Source organism: Mesoplodon mirus, assembly GCF_964341445.2.
Source record: "Mesoplodon mirus genome assembly, chromosome: 11".
NCBI lineage: Eukaryota > Metazoa > Chordata > Mammalia > Artiodactyla > Ziphiidae > Mesoplodon > Mesoplodon mirus.
In genome coordinates this window covers 61,028,549-61,051,042 of record NC_138987.1, presented here as the reverse complement: position 1 = coordinate 61,051,042, position 22,494 = coordinate 61,028,549, and the positions used below count along the sequence as shown (strand labels likewise).

At 44.9% G+C, this 22,494-nt stretch overlaps 1 protein-coding gene across 3 annotated transcripts; it reads left to right on the top strand.

Annotated features, from left to right (window-relative positions):
* Positions 1-895: 895 nt before the first annotated feature.
* NACA (nascent polypeptide associated complex subunit alpha) lies at positions 896-13,053 on the top strand. Of its 3 annotated transcripts, none has more exons than XM_082636813.1 (9): positions 896-980; positions 1,869-1,940; positions 4,630-9,537; positions 10,730-10,815; positions 11,374-11,451; positions 11,739-11,885; positions 12,274-12,402; positions 12,612-12,734; positions 12,928-13,053. In XM_082636813.1, exons 2-9 carry the CDS (start codon positions 1,871-1,873, stop codon positions 12,940-12,942), a joined length of 5,556 nt encoding a protein of 1,851 aa, XP_082492939.1. In that variant the 5' UTR covers positions 896-980; positions 1,869-1,870; the 3' UTR covers positions 12,943-13,053. The 3 variants fall into 3 exon arrangements, with proteins under 3 accessions (XP_082492939.1, XP_082492941.1, XP_082492940.1); XM_082636814.1 differs by lacking the exon at positions 896-980 and adding an exon at positions 1,553-1,708; XM_082636815.1 differs by lacking the exons at positions 4,630-9,537; positions 12,928-13,053 and having other exon boundaries at positions 12,612-12,776.
* Positions 13,054-22,494: the final 9,441 nt, after the last annotated feature.

Sequence of the window (22,494 nt, the reverse complement as noted above, 5' to 3'; positions counted from 1 at the left end):
TATTGCCACTCCTATCTAAAGACAATTTCAGAAATTTTCATTCCTGGTAAACTCCACTATCTCATTTAATCCTAATTCACTAATCCTAATCCTCACTTCACTATGGTAAAATATCAGAAATTTTAAAGTAGCTTTCAAAGCATTGCTTATCTTAAAAGGCAGCCAACCATTGTCTTAAAGCCACTAGCTCAAATAGTGTTAGCTGGTTTAGGTAATGTATGCGTTGAGTCCTTTTGGAGAAAGGATATGGGAGCCAGGATCCCTAGCCTTTTCATTAACAAAACACTGTTACATTCTACTTTTCAAAAATCCTACTGTATAAAGCGTGGGATCCTGGGCCTCTAGAACGGATGAGTTTCAGGATATAATGTCCAAAACAGAAGCAAAAAGAATTGTATATGTGCCTATGTTCTTTTTTCTGAATAGGGGAATTTACACCTTTATAATAATGTCTAAATTATGTATTCCAAAAATAAAACTGAGGATTAACCTGGGCCACAGCTATCTTCCAATGGTGTGAATACAATCTCTGTGGCATTCAGCATTACTTAACACCATATTTTCCTGAATTATTTGAGAAAAGGAAGTCAGAAAGTAGCAGTAATACTGCTGTGGCTACTTTGCCGACGGGGGAGCAGAGTTTGCTTCTCCTACAATTGCCCTTCGCGTATCAAAAATGCCTCGACTTGGGGGACGGGAAGGGGTCGGCTATCTTAGGACTGCATGGCTCAGAGAAGAGAGTTCCTGCCAGGCCAGCGAGTCCTGTTCTAAATTCATACCCTTATTTAGACCTCGTCACCACCCCAGACTGGAAACACCCGGACGGCTCACTGGTTAAAGGAAGTGACTGCCGGCAGCTCCTGACCCGGAATCGGATCCTGGTCCCGCCCCCTCCGCCAGGCTTCGTTCTGCAACAGGCGTGGGTCACGCTCTCGCTGGCTCTCTTTCTGCCGCCATCTTGGTTCCGCGTTCCCCGCACAGTAAGTGCTGTCTTCGTCACGACTTTTTATCCGTAGCCATCCGCCTTTCTTGCGGGCTGAGCCTCCCCGAGGACTGGGAACTAAGGAGAATTGGAGGTTTTATGGGGCCACCGGGTTCCTGCTCAGCCCTGGGCAGTGTGGCCTTGGGGCCTCCGGACAAAATGGGGTCTGCTGTTGGTGTCCTGGCGAAAGCAGGGCAGAAAGGCCGTAGGCCGCGAGTCCAGGGCTGGGGAGATGGGAGCCGTTGCGGCGTCGGGTTTGGAAGTGGGTTGCGTCTGGTGTTGGGAAGCGCTTCAGGAGAACCTAGAGTAGGTTAAGGGGTCACAGCCTTGGAACAGCCCCCCCCCCGCACGCGCGCGCGCACACACACACACCCACCCACACCCTTATTGTGACAAGCGAGTGTTGGGACCTAGGACACCCTGTTTCCCCTCTTGGGTCCCGAAAGTCGGCAAACGGCAGTCCTTGAGGTCCTAGTCCTGGAAGCGGGGCCGGGGGGGGGGGCGGGGCGGCGAGGGGGGACGGCTGTTCAAGGTAGCGTCTGAAGTCTCCCATCCCGTGCTCAGGAGCCAGACCGCGAGCCTCTCCCTCGGGTGGAGAACGCAGTGGTAATTGCTTCTGTGTGGGATTTGGAATGTGGAATAAAACGAATCCCTGGGCACTGGGAAATCCGCTCTCTGCAGAGTGAAGAGGACCGGTAAAAGGTGGTGGTTCTGCTGATCAAAAATGTGAGGGTTACGTCGTGTTTTTCACGTATTCCAGCAGCTTTGGGGAGGGTTGTCCCACGCTTATGGTTTTCTAACAGCCCTCCGCAGTTTGAAGCTTGACTCTGGGTTAGGCAGCAGAACGGATCCGAGTCATTTCAGGCCTCCTTTTTATTCCCTTCAGAAATGCCCGGTGAAGCCACAGAAACCGTCCCTGCTACAGAGCAGGAGTTGCCACAGCCCCAGGCTGAGACAGGTAGGTTCCCTAGACCCCTTGCCCTTGATTAAGATTGTAAGATCGACCCTAAAACCATTTGGTGGGTTAAGGGACAAATAGAATATACTTGTGTTTTTCAGTGTTGACTCTCATTAAAGAAGATGGGGCTGTAGCTTTACCAGGGAGCAGAGTCCATAATAGTAGTTTCCCTGAAAGAACTTGCTGAGAGAGTGGAATAAAAACCGTATATTTAAGATTCGGGAACATTAAAAGCTCCATGGCTTGCTTTGTAGGTTATGACAGCTGCCTCAAAGGTAGCTCTGTTGTGGAACCCTCCCCTCACATAGGAAAACTGAGCAGGAAAGGGACTCTGATTCTTACCTGTTGGAACTAGGTGACACACTGGCAGGTCCAGGAGACCTGAGCTTTTGTGAAGTTCCAGCCAGCAGGTTGCATCAAGGTTTTAGATGGCAGTGCTTGGCATTGTGCCATCATCACATGCCTGGATAAGTTGTTTGCTGATGGTAAATGTGTCCTACTGGGCCCCAGGGCCCTCCTAGATTGGTTAACTTGGTTTATGGATTGGTGCTGAGATGTTTCTAGCATGCTGGAACAGTGCCTGCATCAACAGCTTATCTGGAACCCAGAATTGAAATAGTGCTCTTTGCTCTTCAGCTTTGGAAATTAATGAATGTAGAACATAGTGTAAGGCAGGTTTTGAATTCTGATTAAAATACATTTCTATAAAACTTGAGAAGGGGTAGGGAAAAAAACTTTTTTATGGTAGTCTTCTTGCTGATTAGTTGTGCAGAACTAAAGGGAATTTTCAGGCTGTGACCTCCATCCTCATCTTTTTTTTTCCCCCTTTATGGTAAATTCATTATTTTTTTTTAAACTCCACCTGTGACTTAACGGCAATTTTTATATCCTTCTGGAATTAAAAGAGTTGTTTATAGTTGAAAGCATTAAGGTTCTCCCTCCCCACCTGTCTGATTTTAGCAGCTGAAGGGATTAATACAGCTGCTAGCAAAGAAAAAGGAGGGGACCTCTGAGCTGGGAAGTAAGCTGTATGAAATCCTTGAACTGCAAGGGACTTAAGGAAGGTAAAAATAAAGGACTGGTCTCTAAAAGATTCTGTAGTTTCAGTGCTAACAAAACTTTAGAGAATCTCAACTTGATTTTACAAATGTGGAGACTGAAATTCAGATGAATTTAGAATAATCTAGATCAAGCTTCAAAACTAATGCTGTTTGCTTCTGAAGCAATCCTTAGTGCTGTTAAACTTATTCCTGAATATTTTGAGATTGCACAGTAGGTTAGATGATAATATTAAGTAAGCGCCAGTGATGAACACTTGGAGTTTTTTTTAATACATAACTATAATTAAATAATTATTAGAATGAATGAGGAAACTGACTCGGGATTCATTATGGTGTCTAAAGCAAGTAATTTGGGCCTTAATCCCATCTTGAGGTCCAGCGAGATGAAAACATTCTAAGTTTCAAATTCTAATTAATACGTTTGAGAACATTTGCACTGTAATCATAAGAATTTGACCTACCAACTCTTGAGGAAAAACTGCTTGAGCCATCTGTCTTTTCTGTAGTTGGGATACTTTTGGTTGAGTGAATTTGGATGCTATAAGCTTTTTTTTTTTTTTTTTAAATAATACTCCCTTCTAGGTGTTGAGCATTTGTTGGTCTAATCCTGTGTTACCTCCTGATTAGTAAGCATGGTATTTTTTCATCATTCAGAAAATCTTTTGCTTAGGTTTACTCTAGTGCAAATAGTGCCTATTTTGGCAGAATGGCATACTCATCCGGATTAAGGGGTGGGGATCCAATGTATTTTCTCCACTCCAGTTCTCTACTTTCAAAATAGAACCACAGTCTGGTTTATCAAGTTGGGTTACAGTTTCATAATACAGTTCCTACCCTTGTGACTAAGCTGTCTCTCATGGTCTAATTCATCTTAGATTGATGTTTGGAGACCTAACATTACTTAGAGACTGTAGAGTCCACCCATTTGTGGTTGGTTTTTTGTTTGACTTGGATAAGTAAAATGAGGTATAGGGAGGCTAAGTGAAGTAGTATTTAATACATAGTATTAAGAGTCAGATTTTTCCTGACTTAGTGGAAGCCTCAGCATTAAAGGCCCGTTTTTTATCATCCAGCTCTGGTTCCCCATCATTATTGCCGCTATATTCCTTGTTCCAGTTTTCAGTATTTGTTTCAGTTAGTTCATGCTCCTTGGGTAGACAGGGTAGACCTGTTCCAGTGGTGATTCTATGGCCTGTGAGAAAGACTTAGGGTTTGTTTGAGGAGGGAAGGGAAGAGCACAACTGGGAAAGGGTCGAAAGCATGCTGTTCCCAACTTACTCCTGGGCCTGTGCTCCCCATTTAGAGACTAATAGGCTGCTCTTAGACTGTTCTTCACCCTAAAATATTTCACTTACTTTAGTAGAACTTGGGAAATGTGGGAGATGAGGAGAGGGATGTATTCTTACTTTACCACTGAAGTATGTTTGGGGAAGGTTGCTGTTGCTTGTCACCTTTGTCTAATCCTGTATGGTGACTTTCATTCTCAGATTTAAAATTCCAATGTTTTCTGTGAGGCATGTTGTACCAAGTTGGGCTGTATAACTCACCTTTGTTTTTTTCCTTCCCTTTCCTCCTTTATCCCCCCCCCCTTTTTTTTTTTTTTTTTTTTTTTTGCTTTTCTCCTCCAGCTTTGCTTCCTGTGTCTTCAGCCTTGAGTGTCACTGCTGCTGCTTTAGGGCAGCCTAAACCTACCCCTACCCCTACCCCTCCTTGTTCCCTGGCCTCCCAACAATGCCCTCTGGCAACCCCTAACCAGCCTTCCTCATTCCTTTCTCCCTCTACTATTGCCTCAACCCCTCTTGAAGCTCCTTTTCCTGAGTCATCCACTGGGACAGCCCTGCCTTTGGGAGCTGCCCCTCCCCCTGCTGGCACCCCAGCTTTCCTAATAGGGCCTCCCATCTCCCCAGCTGCCTTAGCTCTGGCCTCTCCCATAATAGCTCCAACTCTGAAAGGTGTTCATTCCTCTTCAGCTCCCTTGGCTCTGGTGGCCTTGGCTCCCCACTCAGTTCAGAAGAGCTCTGGCTATCCACCTAACCCTCTTAGTTCACCTCCTTCAGTTGCTGTGATTGAGTCAGGGTCAGTGACATCTCTGTCAGCTCCAGTTGCTTCCTCAGAACCAAAGCCCTCTCCTCTTCAAGCTCCCTCTCAAGTAGTCCCTAATCCAAAAGGTACCCCCAGCCCTCCAGGTATAGTCAGTGCTGTTCCTTCCCATCTTGTAACTCCTTTGGCCTCTCTTCAGTCTGGACTAGCCTCATGTCCTCAGACGCCACCTGCCACTCCCCTAGCCATCCCTTCCCCTCAGGTCAAAGGCATCCCTATTTCCTCAGCTCTGACTTCTCCACAAAACCCTGCAAGCCTCAGCCTAAAGGGACCCCTTAGTCCACCTGCTGCTTTATCTCTTTCAACTCAGTCTATTCCTGTGGCTCCTCATGCCCCCCCAGTTTTCCTCACTTCTCTTGGTTCTCCTGTTCAACCTTCAGGTTCTAATATTCTGTCAGATCCCATAGAGGATACTGTTTCTGTAGATCATTCTTCCACGGGTACCTCTTACCCTTCTCAGAGATCTCTAATTCCTCCCCTTCTTTCCAAAAATGAGGTGGTTCCTACTGCTGTGGCTGCTTTTCCGGTGGGGGCTCCAACTTCCCCTCTGGCTCTGTCTGACAAAGGCCTCTCTACTATCACTGACATAGCCTCTTCCAATGTAGCTACCTCTTCTCTGTTATCTCCTACAGCCTCTCTGATTCTCAAAGACTCTCCTAGTGCTGCTCATCAACCTTTGGTGGCCCAGATTCTTGGTTCTTCTCCAGAGGGGCCAGGCTTGAAAGAAGCTCCTGTTTCTTCTGTTGGAACCACCCCACTTGGGATGGCTAACTCCTCTACAGTTTCTGCAGCACCTGTTACCTTTGAGGTAGCTACTTGTTTCTCTATTCCAGTTTCATCAGGTCCCATGAGCAGTAAGGACTCAGTTTCCCAAACTGCCTTGGTTATGGCACCTGTGGCTCCCAAAGAGCTTCCTACTCCTCAGGTAACCACCACTCTGGGGATACCAGTCTCTCAACCTCTGCCAGCCCCTGAGGACCCCAAAAGTCTCCCTGTTTCACCAGCCCTGGCCGCCCCTAAAAATCTCCCTTCTCTCCAAAGTACATCATCTTCTCTGGAGATAGCTCTTTCTCCTGAAGCCACCTTGGCAAAGAAAAGCTTCCTAGAGCCTCTCCCTCTAGTTAAGCCAGCCAGTACTACTACCTCGTCTCTGGGGGTCAACTCCCCAACCTCTATAATCAAGACAGATTCTTATGCAAGCCCAGATCCAACGAGTCTGCTTCTCAAAAGTTCTCTCACTACCCCAGCTGTAACTACATTTCCTTTGGAAAGCACTGCCGTTGATGGGATGGCTCCTACAACTGCCAAAGGTACCTCCACTCCTATACCTGTAGCCAGTCCTTTTCTAGAAGGAGCTGTCTCTTTAGATTCTAAAAGCCACCCTGCCAAGAAGAGTACTTCCACTCTTCCTACTTTACCTTTGGTCCCTCCAACCTCTGAAAGTTGCCCTGTGGCTCCAGCTGTGACTTTATCTCCCCAGAATGTTTCTGCTTCTCCAGCTACTGTGGCACAGGTCCCTGAAATTCCCAAGTCTGAGTCTTTTCCCCCTCTTCCTCCAGCTGGTACTCCTCAAGGTGCAAAGAAAGTTCATGGTATTTCTCAAACTTCAGCATTGGCACCTGTGGCTTCCTCTCCTGAAGGGTACCCAACTGAGGACTCTGGTGCTTCTGTTACTGCATCTTCCAACGGAACTTACCTAACTGACTCCCCATCTCCTTTAGGGACTAGTGTGTCTCCTCAAACCAAAAGAACTCCAACCAAGAAGGGTTCAGCTACTACTACCTTAAGTCTTGCTCCTGTTTCTAAAAGTGTACCTGCTGTCCCTGATACTCCTGCTGGAAATCTGTCATTCACTATTTCTCCAGTTGAAGCTTCCTCTCTTCCAGAGGCCAATCTTTCTTTTCATGTCCATAAAGGATCACTAGCCAAGAAGCATTCCCCTACTCCCCCATCCCCCAAAGAGGCTCCCATTCCCCTACCTGTGTCTCCTCCTTCCCCCAAAGCGGGGCCAGCAACCCCATCCCCTAAAGAAACCCTAACTCCTCCAGCTGTGACTCCTTCCTCCCCCAAAGGAGCCCCACCAACTCCATCTCCCAGAGAGTCCCCAGCTACCCCATCTCCCAAAGAGGCCCCCACTCCCTCAGTTGTGGCTCCTCCTTCCCCCAAAGGGGGACCAGCAACCTCATTACCTAAAGAGACCCCCACTCCTCCAGCTGTGACTCCTTCCTCCCCCAAAGGAGCCCTTACTTCCCCCAAAGGGGGCCCAGCAACCCCATCTCCCAAAGAGCCCCTCACTCTGTCAGCTGCGGTTCCTCCCTCTCCCGAAGGGGGCCCAGCAACCCCATCTCCCAAAGAGCCCCTCAGTCCGTCAGCTGCAACTCCTCCCTCTCCCAAAGGGGGCCCAGCAACCACATCTCCCAAAAGAGCCCCAGCTACCCCACCTCCAAAGGGGGGCTCCACTCCCCCAGCTGTGGCTCCTCCTTCCCCCAAAGGAGACCCAGTAACTCCATCTCCCAAAGAGGCTCCTGTTCCCTCAGCTCTGACTCCTTCCTCCCCCAAAGGGACTCCAGCCCCCGTAAGAGCTCCAGCTATCTCACCTCTCAAAGGGGATTCCACTCCCCCAGCTGTGGCTCCTCCCTCCCCCAAAGGAGACCCAGCAACTCCATCTCCCAAAAGAGCCTCAGCTACCCCACCTCCCAAAGGGGATTCCACTCCCCCAGCTGTGGCTCCTCCCTCCCCCAAAGGAGGCCCAGCAACTCCATCTCCCAAAAGAGCCTCAGCTACCCCACCTCCCAAAGGGGATTCCACTCCCCCAGCTGTGGCTCCTCCCTCCCCCAAAGGAGACCCAGCAACTCCATCTCCCAAAAGAGCCTCAGCTACCCCACCTCCCAAAGGGGATTCCACTCCCCCAGCTGTGGCTCCTCCCTCCCCCAAAGGAGGCCCAGCAACTCCATCTCCCAAAAGAGCCTCAGCTTCCCCACCTCCCAAAGGGGATTCCACTCCCCCAGCTGTGACTCCTCCCTCCCCCAAAGGAGGCCCAGCAACTCCATCTCCCAAAAGAGCCTCAGCTTCCCCACCTCCCAAAAGAGATTCCACTCCCCCAGCTATGGCTCCTCACACCCCCAAAGAGGCCCCAGCAACTCCACTCAAAGGAGCCTCCACTCCCTCAGCTGCGGCTCCTCCCTCTCCAAAAAAGGCCCCAGCAACTCCATCACTCAAAGGAATTCCCACTCCCTCAGCTGTGGCTCCTCCCTCCCCCAAAGGGGGCCCAGCAACTCCATCCCTCAAAAGAGCCCCACCTACTTCACCTCTCAAAGGAGACCCTACTCCCCCATCTGTGTCTTCTCCCTCCCCCGAAAGAGCCTCAGCAACTCTGGTCCCCAAAGAGTCTCCAGCAACCCCAGACCCCAAAGAAGTCCCCACTTCCCCAGCCATGGCTCCTTCCTCCCCCAAAGGGGGCCCAGCAACTCCATCTCCCAGAAGAGCCCCAGCTGCCCCACCTCTCAGAGGAGACCCTACTCCGCCATCTGTGACTCCTTCCTCCCCAAAAAGAGCCTCAGCAACTCCAGCCCTCAAAGAGGTCCCTACTCCCTCAGCTGTAACTCCTTCCTCCCCCCAAAAGTCTCTAGCCCCCAAAGGGGGGCCAGCAACCTCATCCTCCAAAGGGGCTCCCACTCCCCCAGCTGTGATTCCTCCCTCCCCCAAAGAGGCCTGTACTTCCCCAGTTTCAGTCACATGTCCCTTGGGGTCCATTGCACCTCAGGCATCTAAAGGGCCCCCAATAAAGAAAGGCCCCACAGCTCTCAAAGCAGTGCTTGATGCTCCAGCTCTAGAAAGTGCACCAGTCGTCACAGCTCCCACTCAGAAGAAGAGTTCTATTTCACCTCCTGTGTGCCCAGATCCCTCAGCTCAGAATGGTACTAAAGGATCCCTTCCTACAGTGGCTCCAGCTCCTCTGCTGACAGTCTGCACTCAGAAAGGTTCTTCTCCAAAGGCTCCAAAAGCCCTCCCTATTTCTCTCTTAAAGGGCAAAGACTCTTTCCATTCCCCAAAGGGCCCCTTGGCTCCTCCTGAGTCTGAGACGTCTACCCCTTCAGCAGCAGCTGCCCCAGAGAAGGTCCTTCCTAAAGCTGGATCTGCATCTGTCTCTCCAGCACCTACCCCATCAGTCTCTCTGCCTCTTGCTCCCTCCCCAGTTCCCCCTCTGCTCCCTAAACAGCAATCTCTGCCGTCCTCACCTGGGCTGGTGCTGGAATCACCCCGTAAGCCCTCAGCCCCTGCTGATGAGGATGAGCTGCCGCCTCTGATTCCCCCGGAACCAATCTCGGGGGGAGTGCCTTTCCAGCCGGTCCTCGTCAACATGCCCACCCCCAAACCTGCTGGGATCCCTGCCCCAACCCCCTCTGCCAAGCAGCCTGTTCTGAAGAATAATAAGGGTATTTGCCTTGGTTTGCCGTGTGCATGGTGTGTTGCCCACAACCCTCCGGGGGCTACCCACCGATACTAACTGTAGGATGCGCCGCTTTCTCCAGTATATCTGCTTGTGTTTGGACGTAGAAAGATAAGTTTAAATGCAAAAGCTCTAGGAATGTGAAACAGAATCTTGGTTTTCACCTCAGATAGTCTGTTGTATACCATCCTGTGTAATGTGGTTCAGACTAACTCTGGATCTGTCATCTTTTTTACCTAACTGATCTGACATTGAAAACCAAGACCTTCTAGACCTTTAATTTGCTCTATACTATGTCACTAACTTTGTCCCTGGGCCTGGGATTTGCTAAAATATTGGGAAATCTAGAACTACTTGAATTTCTTTTCACATCTTAGACTTAGTAATAACCAGTGCCCAGGGACTCCCTTTTCTTAAAAGACCTATTTTTCCTAGCCTGGGAATGGTGCAGGTGTATGCTTTTTCCCTTAGTAGTCTGTTGATGCTTGGCCTTTGAATTGAGGGAAACTTAAATATGTGAATTATTTTTGGAAGAAACGGAAGAGGTCACAGGACAGTATCTAGTAGAGGTGGCTACAGAACTGTAGATCAGCATTTTTGAGAATCTTCAAGCTGTGTTGATTAGATCAAACTGCTAGGGTGAGTGGTTTGAAAATAAGGCTAAATGTGTGTACACAACTGCTTTTGGCCTCCCCCAACCCAGTTTAAAGGATGAGGGGAAATCATCCCCCTCCCCCCCGCCCCCAGTCTGCCTCCACAATGTGATCTTACTTTTTTTTCACTTAAGTATATCTGGAGGCACCTTGTTTACCAGAACCTTTCTAAGACGGTTGGGCTCTTGGGTAGAACTTAGCGTTACATAAGTCATTGGTGTTTACCTGTGCCAAGAAGTGAAGACCTTGAGGGAAAGGAAGCAGTTACATAAACCACTCGGCTGTATCTAGTAATTACCTCTCATTTCTGGGGCTGGGTCTTTAATAGATGTGTACACACTAGTTTGTGACTGAGTTGGGGGCTATCGTATCAGTACGACCTGGCTTCATGGAAGTCAGTTGGTTTACATTTAATTTTGCGAGGTCTAGCATAAGCCAGTGACCTCTAGTCTGGGGAGGCCATGGTGAGGTGCCTCTTCCTTGTAATCTTTACTATAAAATAGTAAAAGTTCCTTGTCTTCTTAGGGTCTGGAACAGAATCTGATAGTGATGAATCAGTACCAGAGCTTGAGGAACAGGATTCTACACAGGCAACCACACAACAAGCCCAGGTAGGTATTCTCTTTTTTTTTTTTTTTAATAAATTTACTTATTTACTTATTTACTTATTTATTTTTGGCTATATTGGGTCTTCATTGCTGCACGTGGGCTTTCTCTAGTTGCAGCAAGCGAGGGTTACTCTTTGTTGCGGTGTGTGGGCTCCTCATTGCGGTGGCTTCTCTTGTGGAGCGTAGGCTCTAGGCGCACGGGCTTCAGTAGTTGTGGCACGTGGGCTCAGTAGTTGTGGCTCACAGGCTCTAGAGCGCAGGCTCAGTAGTTGTGGCGCACGGGCTTAGTTGCTCCGCGGCATGTGGGATCTTGCCAGACCAAGGCTCAAACCTGTGTCCCCTGCATTGGCAGGCGGATTCTTAACTACTGCGACAGGTGGGTATTCTCTTAACTTACTAGTGTAAGTACTTGGGTCAAGGAAGCATTGGAGAACCAGTGTTGATCAGAGAAGCTGACTTATGTATTTGGAGCTGTGAACCTTCATAAAGGGAAAACCACATGGGGATTGTGGTATCCAGGCCTTACATTCCAGTTTACTCATAGCTGTTTGATCTTCTTAGCTGGCAGCGGCAGCTGAAATCGATGAAGAACCAGTCAGTAAAGCAAAACAGAGCCGGAGTGAAAAGAAGGCACGGAAGGTAAGAGTTTAAGTTATAAAGAAGGATTAAAGGTGCTGATGAAGCACCTTTCGAGAGGGGAAACTGTAGTGGAACTCTTGGTAGTGGTAGAATCAGGTTTAGTTGAACTAACAGAAGTTAACTGTGGCAGAAAGCCCAGGAGGCCTGGAAATCAATTCTGTATTGCTATATAAACTTTTCTTAGCCCACAGAAAGTCTTTGCTTAGAATGTAGTTTTATTATGTTCCTTACTTCCTGAAGCTGCTTCTAAAGAAGTTGGAAACCTGATGTTCTTTTTTATTCTTTAGGCTATGTCCAAACTGGGTCTTCGACAGGTTACAGGGGTTACTAGAGTCACTATCCGGAAATCTAAGAATATCCTTTTTGTCATCACAAAACCAGATGTATACAAGAGCCCAGCTTCAGATACCTACATAGTTTTTGGGGAAGCCAAGGTAAGGAAAGTTTTCTTGGGAGTTGCTCTAGACCAGGGTTTCTCAACCTCAGCGCTATTGACATTTTGGGTCAAATAATTCTTTGTTGTGGAAGGGCTGTCTGTTTAGCAACATCACTTGCAGTTGTGATGACCAACGAAATCTCCAGACTTTTGACACATGTCCCCTGGGGAACAAAATCACCCCCCAGTGGAGAACCACTGCTTTAGACCTAAGTTATTTCTTTATCTGCAGTAATATATAATCCAAGTGAGGCCACGTGATTTAAAGCTACGTAGTAAGTTAATGTGAAGTGGGTTTAAGAGCGGGAGTTTGGAAAAGATATAAATGATTTCTTTGATTTGCTGCTGATCAGTCTACTCACATGAATCTATTTTCTGCCCTATAGATTGAGGATTTATCTCAGCAAGCACAGTTAGCAGCTGCTGAGAAATTCAAAGTTCAAGGTGAAGCTGTCTCAAACATTCAAGAAAACACACAGACTCCAACTGTACAAGAGGAGAGTGAAGAGGAAGAGGTATATAAGGAAATCTTTTGTGCTTTTAATCCTCACAAGATAGTATGTTTGTATTGATGGGTGGATTCTATATTATTTTAGGCTCTTGAACTCCATTGAGTTAAGTAGCTTTTGAATTATATTAAGAACTAGATTCAGGAGATGCCGGACAGAACTACTGAAGTTGTTCTTGCCTTTAGTTTATTAAGTGTTTTTTCTCTCTCTTTTAGGTTGATGAAACAGGTGTGGAAGTTAAGGACATAGAATTGGTCATGTCACAAGCAAATGTGTCGAGAGCAAAGGCAGTCCGAGCCCTGAAAAACAACAGTAATGATATTGTAAATGCTATTATGGTAAGTGTCCAAGCCTTTATTCCTTGACTCCCTCTGCCCTAACCAATCGTGGGTGACTTTATTTTCTGTGCTTAATATCAGCCAATTAGGAAGCCTCTTTCCAAAGCCTTTTCTGAGTTGCCTCAGGTTTTAGTGACCTGAATTCTCTCAATTTGCCTGTAACCACCTCTGATGGATCTCTTTTCTCTTACAGGAGTTAACAATGTAACCATCTTGAAAAGAGGACCTTTTTTTGGTGTTTCAAAAGAGTAACTGCAGCTGGGTTTGAAATTTGTACTGTTTCTATCATTAATAAAGTTATGGCTTCTTGTTGGATGAACTCAGTGGGTGCTTGATCTCTTCCCCCCAAAAAACATGAAAGCTCTAGAAATGAAAAGGTTTAGTACTGCAGGTTCCCCTCTTAAAACCTCAGCCTTTTCACCTCTTGTGAGAAGATAACTGTTGAGGCTACCTATTAGGAACTTCTTGTTCTCAGAGACAACTGTAAGTTTCTCATTTCTTTCCCAGATGTTAACTAGTAGCAAATCCTGATTCTTCTTCATTTTTTTAAATAAATTTATTTATTTTTTATTATTTATTTTTGGCTGCGTTGGGTCTTCGTTGCGGTGCGCAGGCTTCTCATCGTGGTGGCTTCTCGTTGCAGAGCATGGAGGCACGTGGGCTTAGTTGCTCCGCGGCATGTGGGATCTTCCCAGACCAGGGCTCAAGCCTGTGTCCCCTGTGTTGGCAGGCGGATTCTTAACCACTGCGCCACCAGGGAAGTCCGTGATTCTTCTTTATTTAATAATTATCCCCTTCTCTGACTTGCAATCTTTCTGAATACATATTGGGCCTCGTCTGGCCTCTGTGGCAAGCGTTTCATGTTGGTTATATCTTGTCATGTAAGAGCTTGGGACAGAGTTGGAGAGAATGCATAATGGATGGGGGTGAAATGACAGTACTTTGTAGCAAATGAAAAGGTACCTCATGAAGGAGAGATTTTGACTATTGATATACAGTACAAGCACTCTGCTCTTAGACATACACTGTACAGGCATATATTAATCTACAAAGTAAATTATGATTAGGGTAGCCATAGTTATGCTAGGATAATAAATGAAAACCAGAACTGTACCAGGCAAACTGGTACATACAATTAGCCAGTTTGTGATAAATATAGATAGCTCTATAGGAGTCCTAAGAAGAATAAAATTTCTGCATTTAGGTTGTTAGGAAATGGTTTGGGGGAAGTGGAGGGCTTAAAATTTGGAAATAGGAAGCCTACAAGTAAATGTAGAGTCAAGAATCCTAAAATGAATAAGTGGTAAGACACTTAGAACGAATATTAGAATAAGAATAAATTAGACTAACATTGCTGAAGGCTTTTGGAACTAAAGTTTAGATCTTTTTATTATTGATTATTTTCTCAATCTCTGAGAAAGTAGGCATTATTTTAGCAGTTGTGATTAAAAGCTGAGGACCAAAGAGGTTAAATGACTTCCACAAAGACCAGAGCCCTTTCGCTGTGGTAGGCTACCCTGGAGAAGCACAGATGGGTGTCTGGGGGAGGATGGTGATCTGCTTACATTTCACTGGAGTAGAACAAATTAGATCATTAAATGAACAAAGTCTCATGAGGCTAAAGTCTGCCAAGTCTGAGTCAGCCTAGTAATTCTCATTTCAGGAAGAAATTAGGGATATTAACTCATTTCCTCACCCTTCCCTCTACAGGTTAACAAACTGCCAATTCTTGGTTACATTTTTAGAGAAGTATCTTGTTGAAGGCTGTTGTTACTGCCACTGGTAACTGTAATGCTCTATTCCCACCTCAAAGACCTTGCTATTGCTACCCCTTCTACCATGTATTACTGGCAAACCTCAGAGATGTGGGTTCGGTTGCAGACCACCACAATAAACAAATATCACAATACAGTGAGTCATGAATTTTTTTTGGTTTTCCAGTGCATATAGAAGTTATGTATACACTACATTGTAGTCTATTAGCGTGTGATACCATTATGTCTAAAAAAACAGTGTACAGCAAGTCCCCTACATATGAACGAGTTCTGTTCTGAGAGCACATTTATAAGTCCAATTTGTTCGTAAGTCCAATAATTAGCCTAGGTATCCAACTAACAATCGGCTATGTAGTCCTGTACTGTAACAGGTTTATAATATTTTTCACAATACATAAAATATTTTTAATCTTACAGTACAGTACCTTGAAAAGTACAGCAGTACAGGACAACAGCTGGCATACAGGGGCTGGCATCGAGTGAACAGGCAGGAAGAGTTACTAAAGGACGAAGAGGAGGTGGGAGATGGTAGAGCTGAAGGACCGTCAGCAGTAGGAGGGCAAGCTGCAGTTTCACTCACCTGACATTGATGGCACAGGTTCTGGTTCCTTGCTGGTTTCAATTCCATCTATCCCCTTGAAAAAAAATCCAGTGATGTCTGGGTAATAGCTCTTTTTTTCTAGTCATAGATGACACGGTAGCACTGGATTGCTTTCTGAACGGCTGCTGCAGCCTTCATGTACCGTTCTACGTTCAGGTCCTGTGCCTCAAAAACTAACAGTGCTGCCTCAAGTAAAGAAAATCCCCTTGCCATTTCCTGTGTCGTGAATCTCTTCGGTTCTTCAGTTACTTCTTCCTCTTGTCTCTTGGTCCTTCTCTGGGCCTCCAATTCCGTTGTTACCACTTGGCGCTTGTTAGCAGTACCAGCTACATCACTGCTTTTACGCTTGCTTCTTCACATCCTGGGCTTGGTAAAGATACTGTACTACTGCACTGTATACAGTACTGTACAGTAAAGTACACAGAAGCACAACCACTTTTGGATGAACGCACGTGACAACGTATACCAGACACATGAACTAACACGTGACTGGACAAGTGAACGCATGTTTGCGTCTTTGAAAGTTCTCAACTTGAAGGTTTGTATGTAGGGGACTTACTGTACAGGAACTTCCCCAGCAGGCCAGTGGTTAAGACTCCACGCTTCCACTGCAGGGGGCACAGGTTCGATCCCTGGTCAGGGAAATAAGATCCCACGTGCCGTGCAGCATGGACAAAAAATAAATAATTAAAATAGTGTACATACATTACTTGAAGAATACTTCATTGCTAAAAAACTCTAACTATCATCTGAGCAAGCAAGTCATAATTTTTCTTTTTTCTGGGGGAGGGTCTTGATGTTGAAGGCTACTGACTGATCAGGCGGGGATTTCTGAAGGTTGGGGTAACTTTCTGGCCACACCACACGGCTTGCGGGATCTTAGTTCCCTGACCAGGGATAGAACCCCGGTCCTCAGCAGTGAGAGTGTGAAGTCCTAACCACTGGACCACCAGGGAACTCCCTGGGGTAACTTTCTTAAATAAGACAACAATGAAGTTTGCCACATCAATTGACTTTTCCCTTTACAAACAATTTCTCTGCAATGCTGTTTTGATAGCATTTTCACCCACAGAACTTATGTCAAAATTGGAGTCAATCTTCTCAAACGCTGCTGCTGCTATATCAACTAAGTTTATGTAGTATTCTAAATTCTTTGTTGTCATTTCAAAATCTTCACAGTGTCTTCAGCAAGAGTAGATTCCATTTCAAGAAACTACTTTGCTCATCCATAAGAAGCAACTCATCCATTCACGTTCTATCATGAGATTGCAGCAATTCAGGTACATCTTCAGGCTCCATTTCTTATTCTAGTTCTCTTGCTGTTTCCACATCTGCATTTACTTCCTCCACTGAAATCTTGAACCCCTTAAAGTCATTCGTGAGTGTTGGAATGAACTTCCAAACTCTTGTTAATATTGATGTTTTGACCTCTTCTCATGAATCACTAATGTTCTTCGTGGCATCTGGAATGGTGAACCTTTTCCAGAAGGTTTTCAATTTACTTTGCCCAGATCCACCAGAGGAATCACTATGGCAGCTATAAGCCTTACAAAATGTATTTCTTAAGTCATAAGACTTGAAATTACTCCTTGATGCCTGGACTGCAGAATGGATGTGTTAGGTGTGAAAACAACATTAACTTCACTGTACATCTGTCAGAGCTCTTGGGTGACCAGGTGCATTGTCAATGAGCAGTAGTATTTTGAAAGGAATCTTTTTTTCTGGCAGTAAGTCTCAACAGTGGGCTTAAAATATTCAGTAAACCATGTTGTAAACAGATGTGCTGTCATCCAGGCTCTGTTGTCCCAGTTACAGAGCACAGGCAGAGTAGACTTAGCATAATTTTTAAGAGCCCTAGGATTTCTGGGATGGATGATAAATGAGCATTGGCTTCAACTTAAAAGTCACCAGCTGCATTATCCCCTAACAAGAGAGTCAGCCTGTCCTTTGAAACTTTGAAGCCAGGCATTGACTTCTCTCTACCTATGAAAGTCCTGCATGGTATCTTTTTCCATTATAAAGCTGTTTTGTCTACACTGAAAATCTGTTTAGTATAGCCACCTTCATTAATTACCTGAGCTAGATCTTTGGATAACTTTCTGCAGCTTCTACATCAGCACATGCTGCTTCACCTTGCCCTTTTATGTCATGGAGATGGCTTGCTTCCTTAAACCTCATGAACCAACCTCCACCAACGTCACATTTTTCTTCTGCAGCTTCTTCACCTCTGCACCTTCATCAAATCTAAGAGAGTTGGGGCCTTGCTCTGGATTAGGCTTTGGTTTAAAGGAATGTTGTGGCTGGTTTGGTCTTCTGTCCAAGCCACTAAAAATTCTCCATATCAGCAATAAGATAGTTTCGCTTTCTTTTGTGTGTTACTGGAGCAGCACTAATTTACTTTAAGAACTTTTTCATTGCATTCACAACTTGGCCAACTGTTTAGTGTAATTTAGGCCTAGCTTTTGACCTATCTCTGCTTTTGACATGGCTTCTTCACTAAGTTTAATCATTTCTAGCTCTTGATTTAAAAAGAGAGATGTGGGCTTCCATGGTGGCACGGTGGTTAAGAATCCGCCTGCCAGTGCAGGGGACATGGGTTCGATCCCTGGTCCAGGAAGATCCCACATGCCGCAGAGCAACTAAGCTTGTGCGCCACAACTACTGAGCCTGCACTCTAGAGCCCATGAGCCACAACTACTGAAGCCCACGCGCCTAGAGCCCGTTCTCCACAACGAGAAGCCACCGCAATGAGAAGCCCGCGCACAGCAATGAAGACACAATGCAGCCAAAAATTAAATTTTAAAAAATAAATAAATAGAGATGTGGGACTCTTCCTTTCACTTGAACATTTAGAGGCCACTGTTTGGTTATTTATTAGCCCTAAGTTCAGTATTGTTGTGCCTCAGGAAATAGGGAGCCCTGAGGGGAGAGAGAGAGAGAGAGAGAAAAAGAGAGATGGCTGGTTGGTAAAGCAGTCAACACATTTATCAATTAAGTTCACCGTCTTATATGGCCATGGTTCATGGTGCCCTGAAACAACTACAATAGTAACATCAGAGATCACAGAACACCATAACAAATACAATAATAATTTAAAAGTTTGAAATATTGTGAGAATTACCAAAATGTGACACAGACATGAAGGGAGCAAATGCTGTTGGAAAAATGGCACCAATAGACTTACTCGACGCAGGGTTGCCACAAACCTTCAATTTGTAAAAAAACAGTGTCTGCAAAGAGCAATAAAACGAAGTATGCCTGTAATTCCTTTCTTTCAACCATCTTTTATCCACCACACTTAAAATGTACAACTAACTTCCTCTGCCACAGAAAGATTAAATTTTTAGTTCTCAAATTAGGGAATGTATAGTTTGAATAAACCTTTTAAAGAGGAATTACTCCTTCCTAGTTCTCAAACTGATTAAATATGTGTGTTCAAATACTCAATAGGCCACATAAAAATATCTCAAGTAATCTCTGTCTCCATCTGTAACAATAGACCTAATACTCCCCAAACACATGTAGGATGGTTAGAAGCATTTGATAAGAATTTGAAATGGGCATAGGTTATTTGCTAAATGACCCTTCTGATTTAAAAGAAAAAAAAATAAGCCTTCTAAAGGGCCAGTTTAGTTACTTAGCTAAACTTTCACGTTTCTACCATTCGCTTAAAAAGTGATTATTGATTATTGGGAGTTTTTTTGGTTTGTTTTGGCTTTGATTTTTGGAGTTTTTGGTTTGTTTTTTTTTTAGGCACATGGGATCTTAGTTCCCCAAACAGGGACCGAACCCATGCCCCCTGCATTGGGAGCTCAGAGTCTTAACCACTGGACTGACAGGGAAGTCCCCAAAATTGATTTTTTTAATTGGGAAATACATAAAACATGCAGATGAAAGGTTATGTGTACCTACTACACAGCTGTTTCCTTTTTAAGAAACATTACAGATACAGTTGGGGGCCCCTGTATATTCTTCCTCAGTCCTATTTCCCTCCCTTAAAGGTAAACACTATCAAGAACTGGTGGTGCAGTGGTTGGGAATCCACCTGCCAATGCAGGGGACACGGGTTCGAGCCCTGGTCCAGGAAGATCCCACATGCTGTGGAGCAACTAAGCCCGTGCACCACAACTACTGAAGCCCACGCGCCTAGAGCCCGTGCTCCACAAGAGAAGCCACCGCAATGAGAAGCCCACGCACCACAACAAAGAGAAGTCCCCACTCGCCGCAACTAGAGAAAAGCCCGCGTGCAGCAACGAAGACCCAACACGACCAATAATTAATTAATTTTTTAAAAACTGATATTTTATAATTCCTGTACATGAGTTCCTACTCTTAATACATATTTATAATATACCCAAAAAGTTAGTGTTCTGCTAGTTTTAAAACTTTAAATAAAATTATATTGTGCAGGGCTTCCCTGGTGGTGCAGTGGTTGAGAGTCCGCCTGCCGATGCAGGGGATGCGAGTTCGTGCCCCGGTCTGGGAAGATCCCACATGCCGCGAGCGGCTGGGCCCGTGAGCCATGGCCGCTGAGCCTGCGCGTCCGGAGCCTGTGCTCCGCAACAGGAGAGGCCCGCGTACCGAAAAAAAAAAAAAATTATATTGTGCATTACATATCTTCATGCAAATTGCCTTTCATTTCAACTTACTTTCCAAGATTCATCTCTGATGATAGATGTAGTTCTATTCTTTCTCTTCCTGGTCCGTTGTAGTCTTCCTTTTTTTTTTTAATATTTCCTATTTTTCTTTTTTTTTAAGGATTTTATTTATATTTATTTATTTATTTGGCCACGTTGGGTCTTCGTTGCTGCACGTGGGCTTTCTCTAGTTGCAGTGAGCAGGGGCTACTCTTCATTGTGGTGTGCAGGCTTCTCATTGCAGTGGCTTCTGTTGTTGTGGAGCACAGGCTCTAGGCACACGGGCTTCAGTAGTTGTGGCATATGGGCTCAGTTGTTGTGGCTCACAGGCTCTAGATCGCAGGCTCAGTAGTTGTGGCTCATGGGCTTAGTTGCTCCGCAGCATGTGGGATCTTCCCGGACCAGGGCTCGAACCCATTTCCCCTGCATTGGCAGGTGGATTCTTAACCACTGTGCCACCCGGGAAGTCCCTGTAGTCTGCTGTTTAACTCTACCTCTCCAGCAAATGTGTCTTGTCCAGTTCACCTAGTTGCTAATTCCAGTGGATACTCTTCATGCATGGCCGCATTTGTCTTTCTTCAAATTAGTTTTCTGACTTAGCAAGTTCATTTTCAGTTTCAAGATACCCAAAATTAGTTCTATTATCTATCCTGTCAAAAATTTCCCATATGTATTTCCTGCTAACACAGCTAATGAACGACACAGCTATCCATTCAGTCACATTAAAAAAAAAAAAAAAAGGAATTCCCTGGGTCCAGAGGTTAGGACTCTGCACCCTCACTGCCGAGAGCCCGGGTTCAATCCCTGGCTAGGGAACTAACATCCTGCAAGTCACGTGGTACAGCCAAAAATAAATAAATAGGGATTTCCCTGGTGGTCCAGTGGTTAAGAGTCCACACTCCCAATGCTGGGGGCCCGGGTTCGATCCCTGGTCAGGGAACTGGATCCCATAGGCCGCAACTAAGACCCAGAACAGCCAAATAAATAAATATTTTTTAAAATTATAAATAAATATAAATTAAATATTTAAAATTTTTTTTAAAAAAAGGAACTTGGTCTTTGCAACAAATTGTGTTGGGAAAACTAAATATCCACATGCAAAAAATGAAGTTGTACCCTTATCTTACACCATATACAGTAAGTCCCCTATGTACAAACTTTCAAAGAGGCAAACATGTGTTCCATCAGCGTCAGGCATGAGTGAAATTGTAGCTTGCCCGTCTCCTATTGCTGACGATCCTTCAGCTCTACCATCTCCCACCTCCTCTCCCTCCTCCAGTCAGTAACCCTTCTTTCCTGTTCACTTGATGCCAGCCCCTGTATGCCAGCTGTTGTCCAAGGTAATGTACTGTAAGATTAAAAATGTTTTCTTTGGTTTTTGTGTTTGTTCATTTTTTATGTATTATGTGTGTGAAAAGTATTATAAATCTACTACAGTACAGTACTATATAGCAGATTGTGTTAGTTGGGTACCTAGACTAACTTTGTTGGACTTATGAACGCACTCTCAGAACAGAACTCATTCGTATGTAGGGGACTTACTGTACAAAAATTAACTACAGGGAATTCCCTGGCAGTCCAGTGGTTAAGACTCGATGCTTTCACTGCTGTGGACCTAGGTTCGACCCCTGGTCGGGGAACTAAGTTCCCACAAGCCTCGCCATGCAGCCAAAAAATAAATAAATAAAAAATAAAAAACTACAAATGGATCAAAGACCTACATGTAAGACCTAAAATCATAAAACTCTCATAAGAAAACATAGGGGGAAATCTTCATGTCCTTGGATTTGACAATGATTTATATAACAACAAAAGCACAGGCAACAAAAGAAATAGATAAATTAGATTTCATCACAATTTAAGATGTCTCTGCATCAAAGGACACAAATCAACAGAGTAAAAAGGCACCTCACAAATTGGGAAAAAGGATTTGCAAATGACAATTTTGGGGTTAATAATGGGTTAATATCCAGAATATATAAATACAGTAACTTCAACTCAATGAACAAAGGACTTGAATGGACATTTCTCCAAAGAGGTTATTCAAATAGCCAATAGCACATGAAAAGATGCTCAACATCACTAATCATTAAGGAAATGCAAATCAAAACTGTGAGAGACCACCTCACAAGCATTAGAATGTCTACTATCAAAAAAAAAAAAAAAAAAAGAGTGTTGGTGAGAATGCGAGGAAATTGGAACCCCTGTGCACTGTTGACAGGAATATAAAGTAGTGCGGCTGCTAAAGAAAATGGTATGACAATTCTCAAAAAAATCAAAAATGGAATTACTATGTGATAGTACTAGCAATTCCACTCTGGGTATATACTCCAGTCGAAATCAGGACCTCAGAGACATCTGTACATCCATGCAGCATTATGCCCAATAGCCAACATGTACAAACAACCAAAGTGTCCCTCGGAGATGAATGAATAAACAAGATGTGGTATATACATATAATGGACTATTATTCAGCCTTAAAAGGAAGGAAAGTCTGGCACATGCTATATGAGTAAACCTTGAGGACATTAAGCTAAGTGAAATAAGCCAGTTACAAAAAGACAAATATGTATGATTTCACTTATATGAGGTACCTAGATTAGTCAAATTCATAAAAACAAAATAAAACTGGTTGTCAAAGGTCGGGGGAGAAGGGGAGGGAGAATTAGTGTTTAATGTGTACAGAATTTTAGCTGGAGAATATGAAAAAGTTCTGGAGATGGATGGTGGTGATGGATGCACAATGA

Bases quoted from the DNA above. Each gene is read 5' to 3' on its own strand.
- NACA (XM_082636813.1), top strand. From the start codon at position 1,871: ATGCCCGGTGAAGCCACAGAAACCGTCCCTGCTACAGAGCAGGAGTTG. The intron at 9,538-10,729 runs GTATTTGCCTTG...TTGTCTTCTTAG, and splicing joins TGTTCTGAAGAATAATAAGG to GGTCTGGAACAGAATCTGAT. The intron at 11,452-11,738 runs GTAAGAGTTTAA...TTTATTCTTTAG, and splicing joins GTGAAAAGAAGGCACGGAAG to GCTATGTCCAAACTGGGTCT.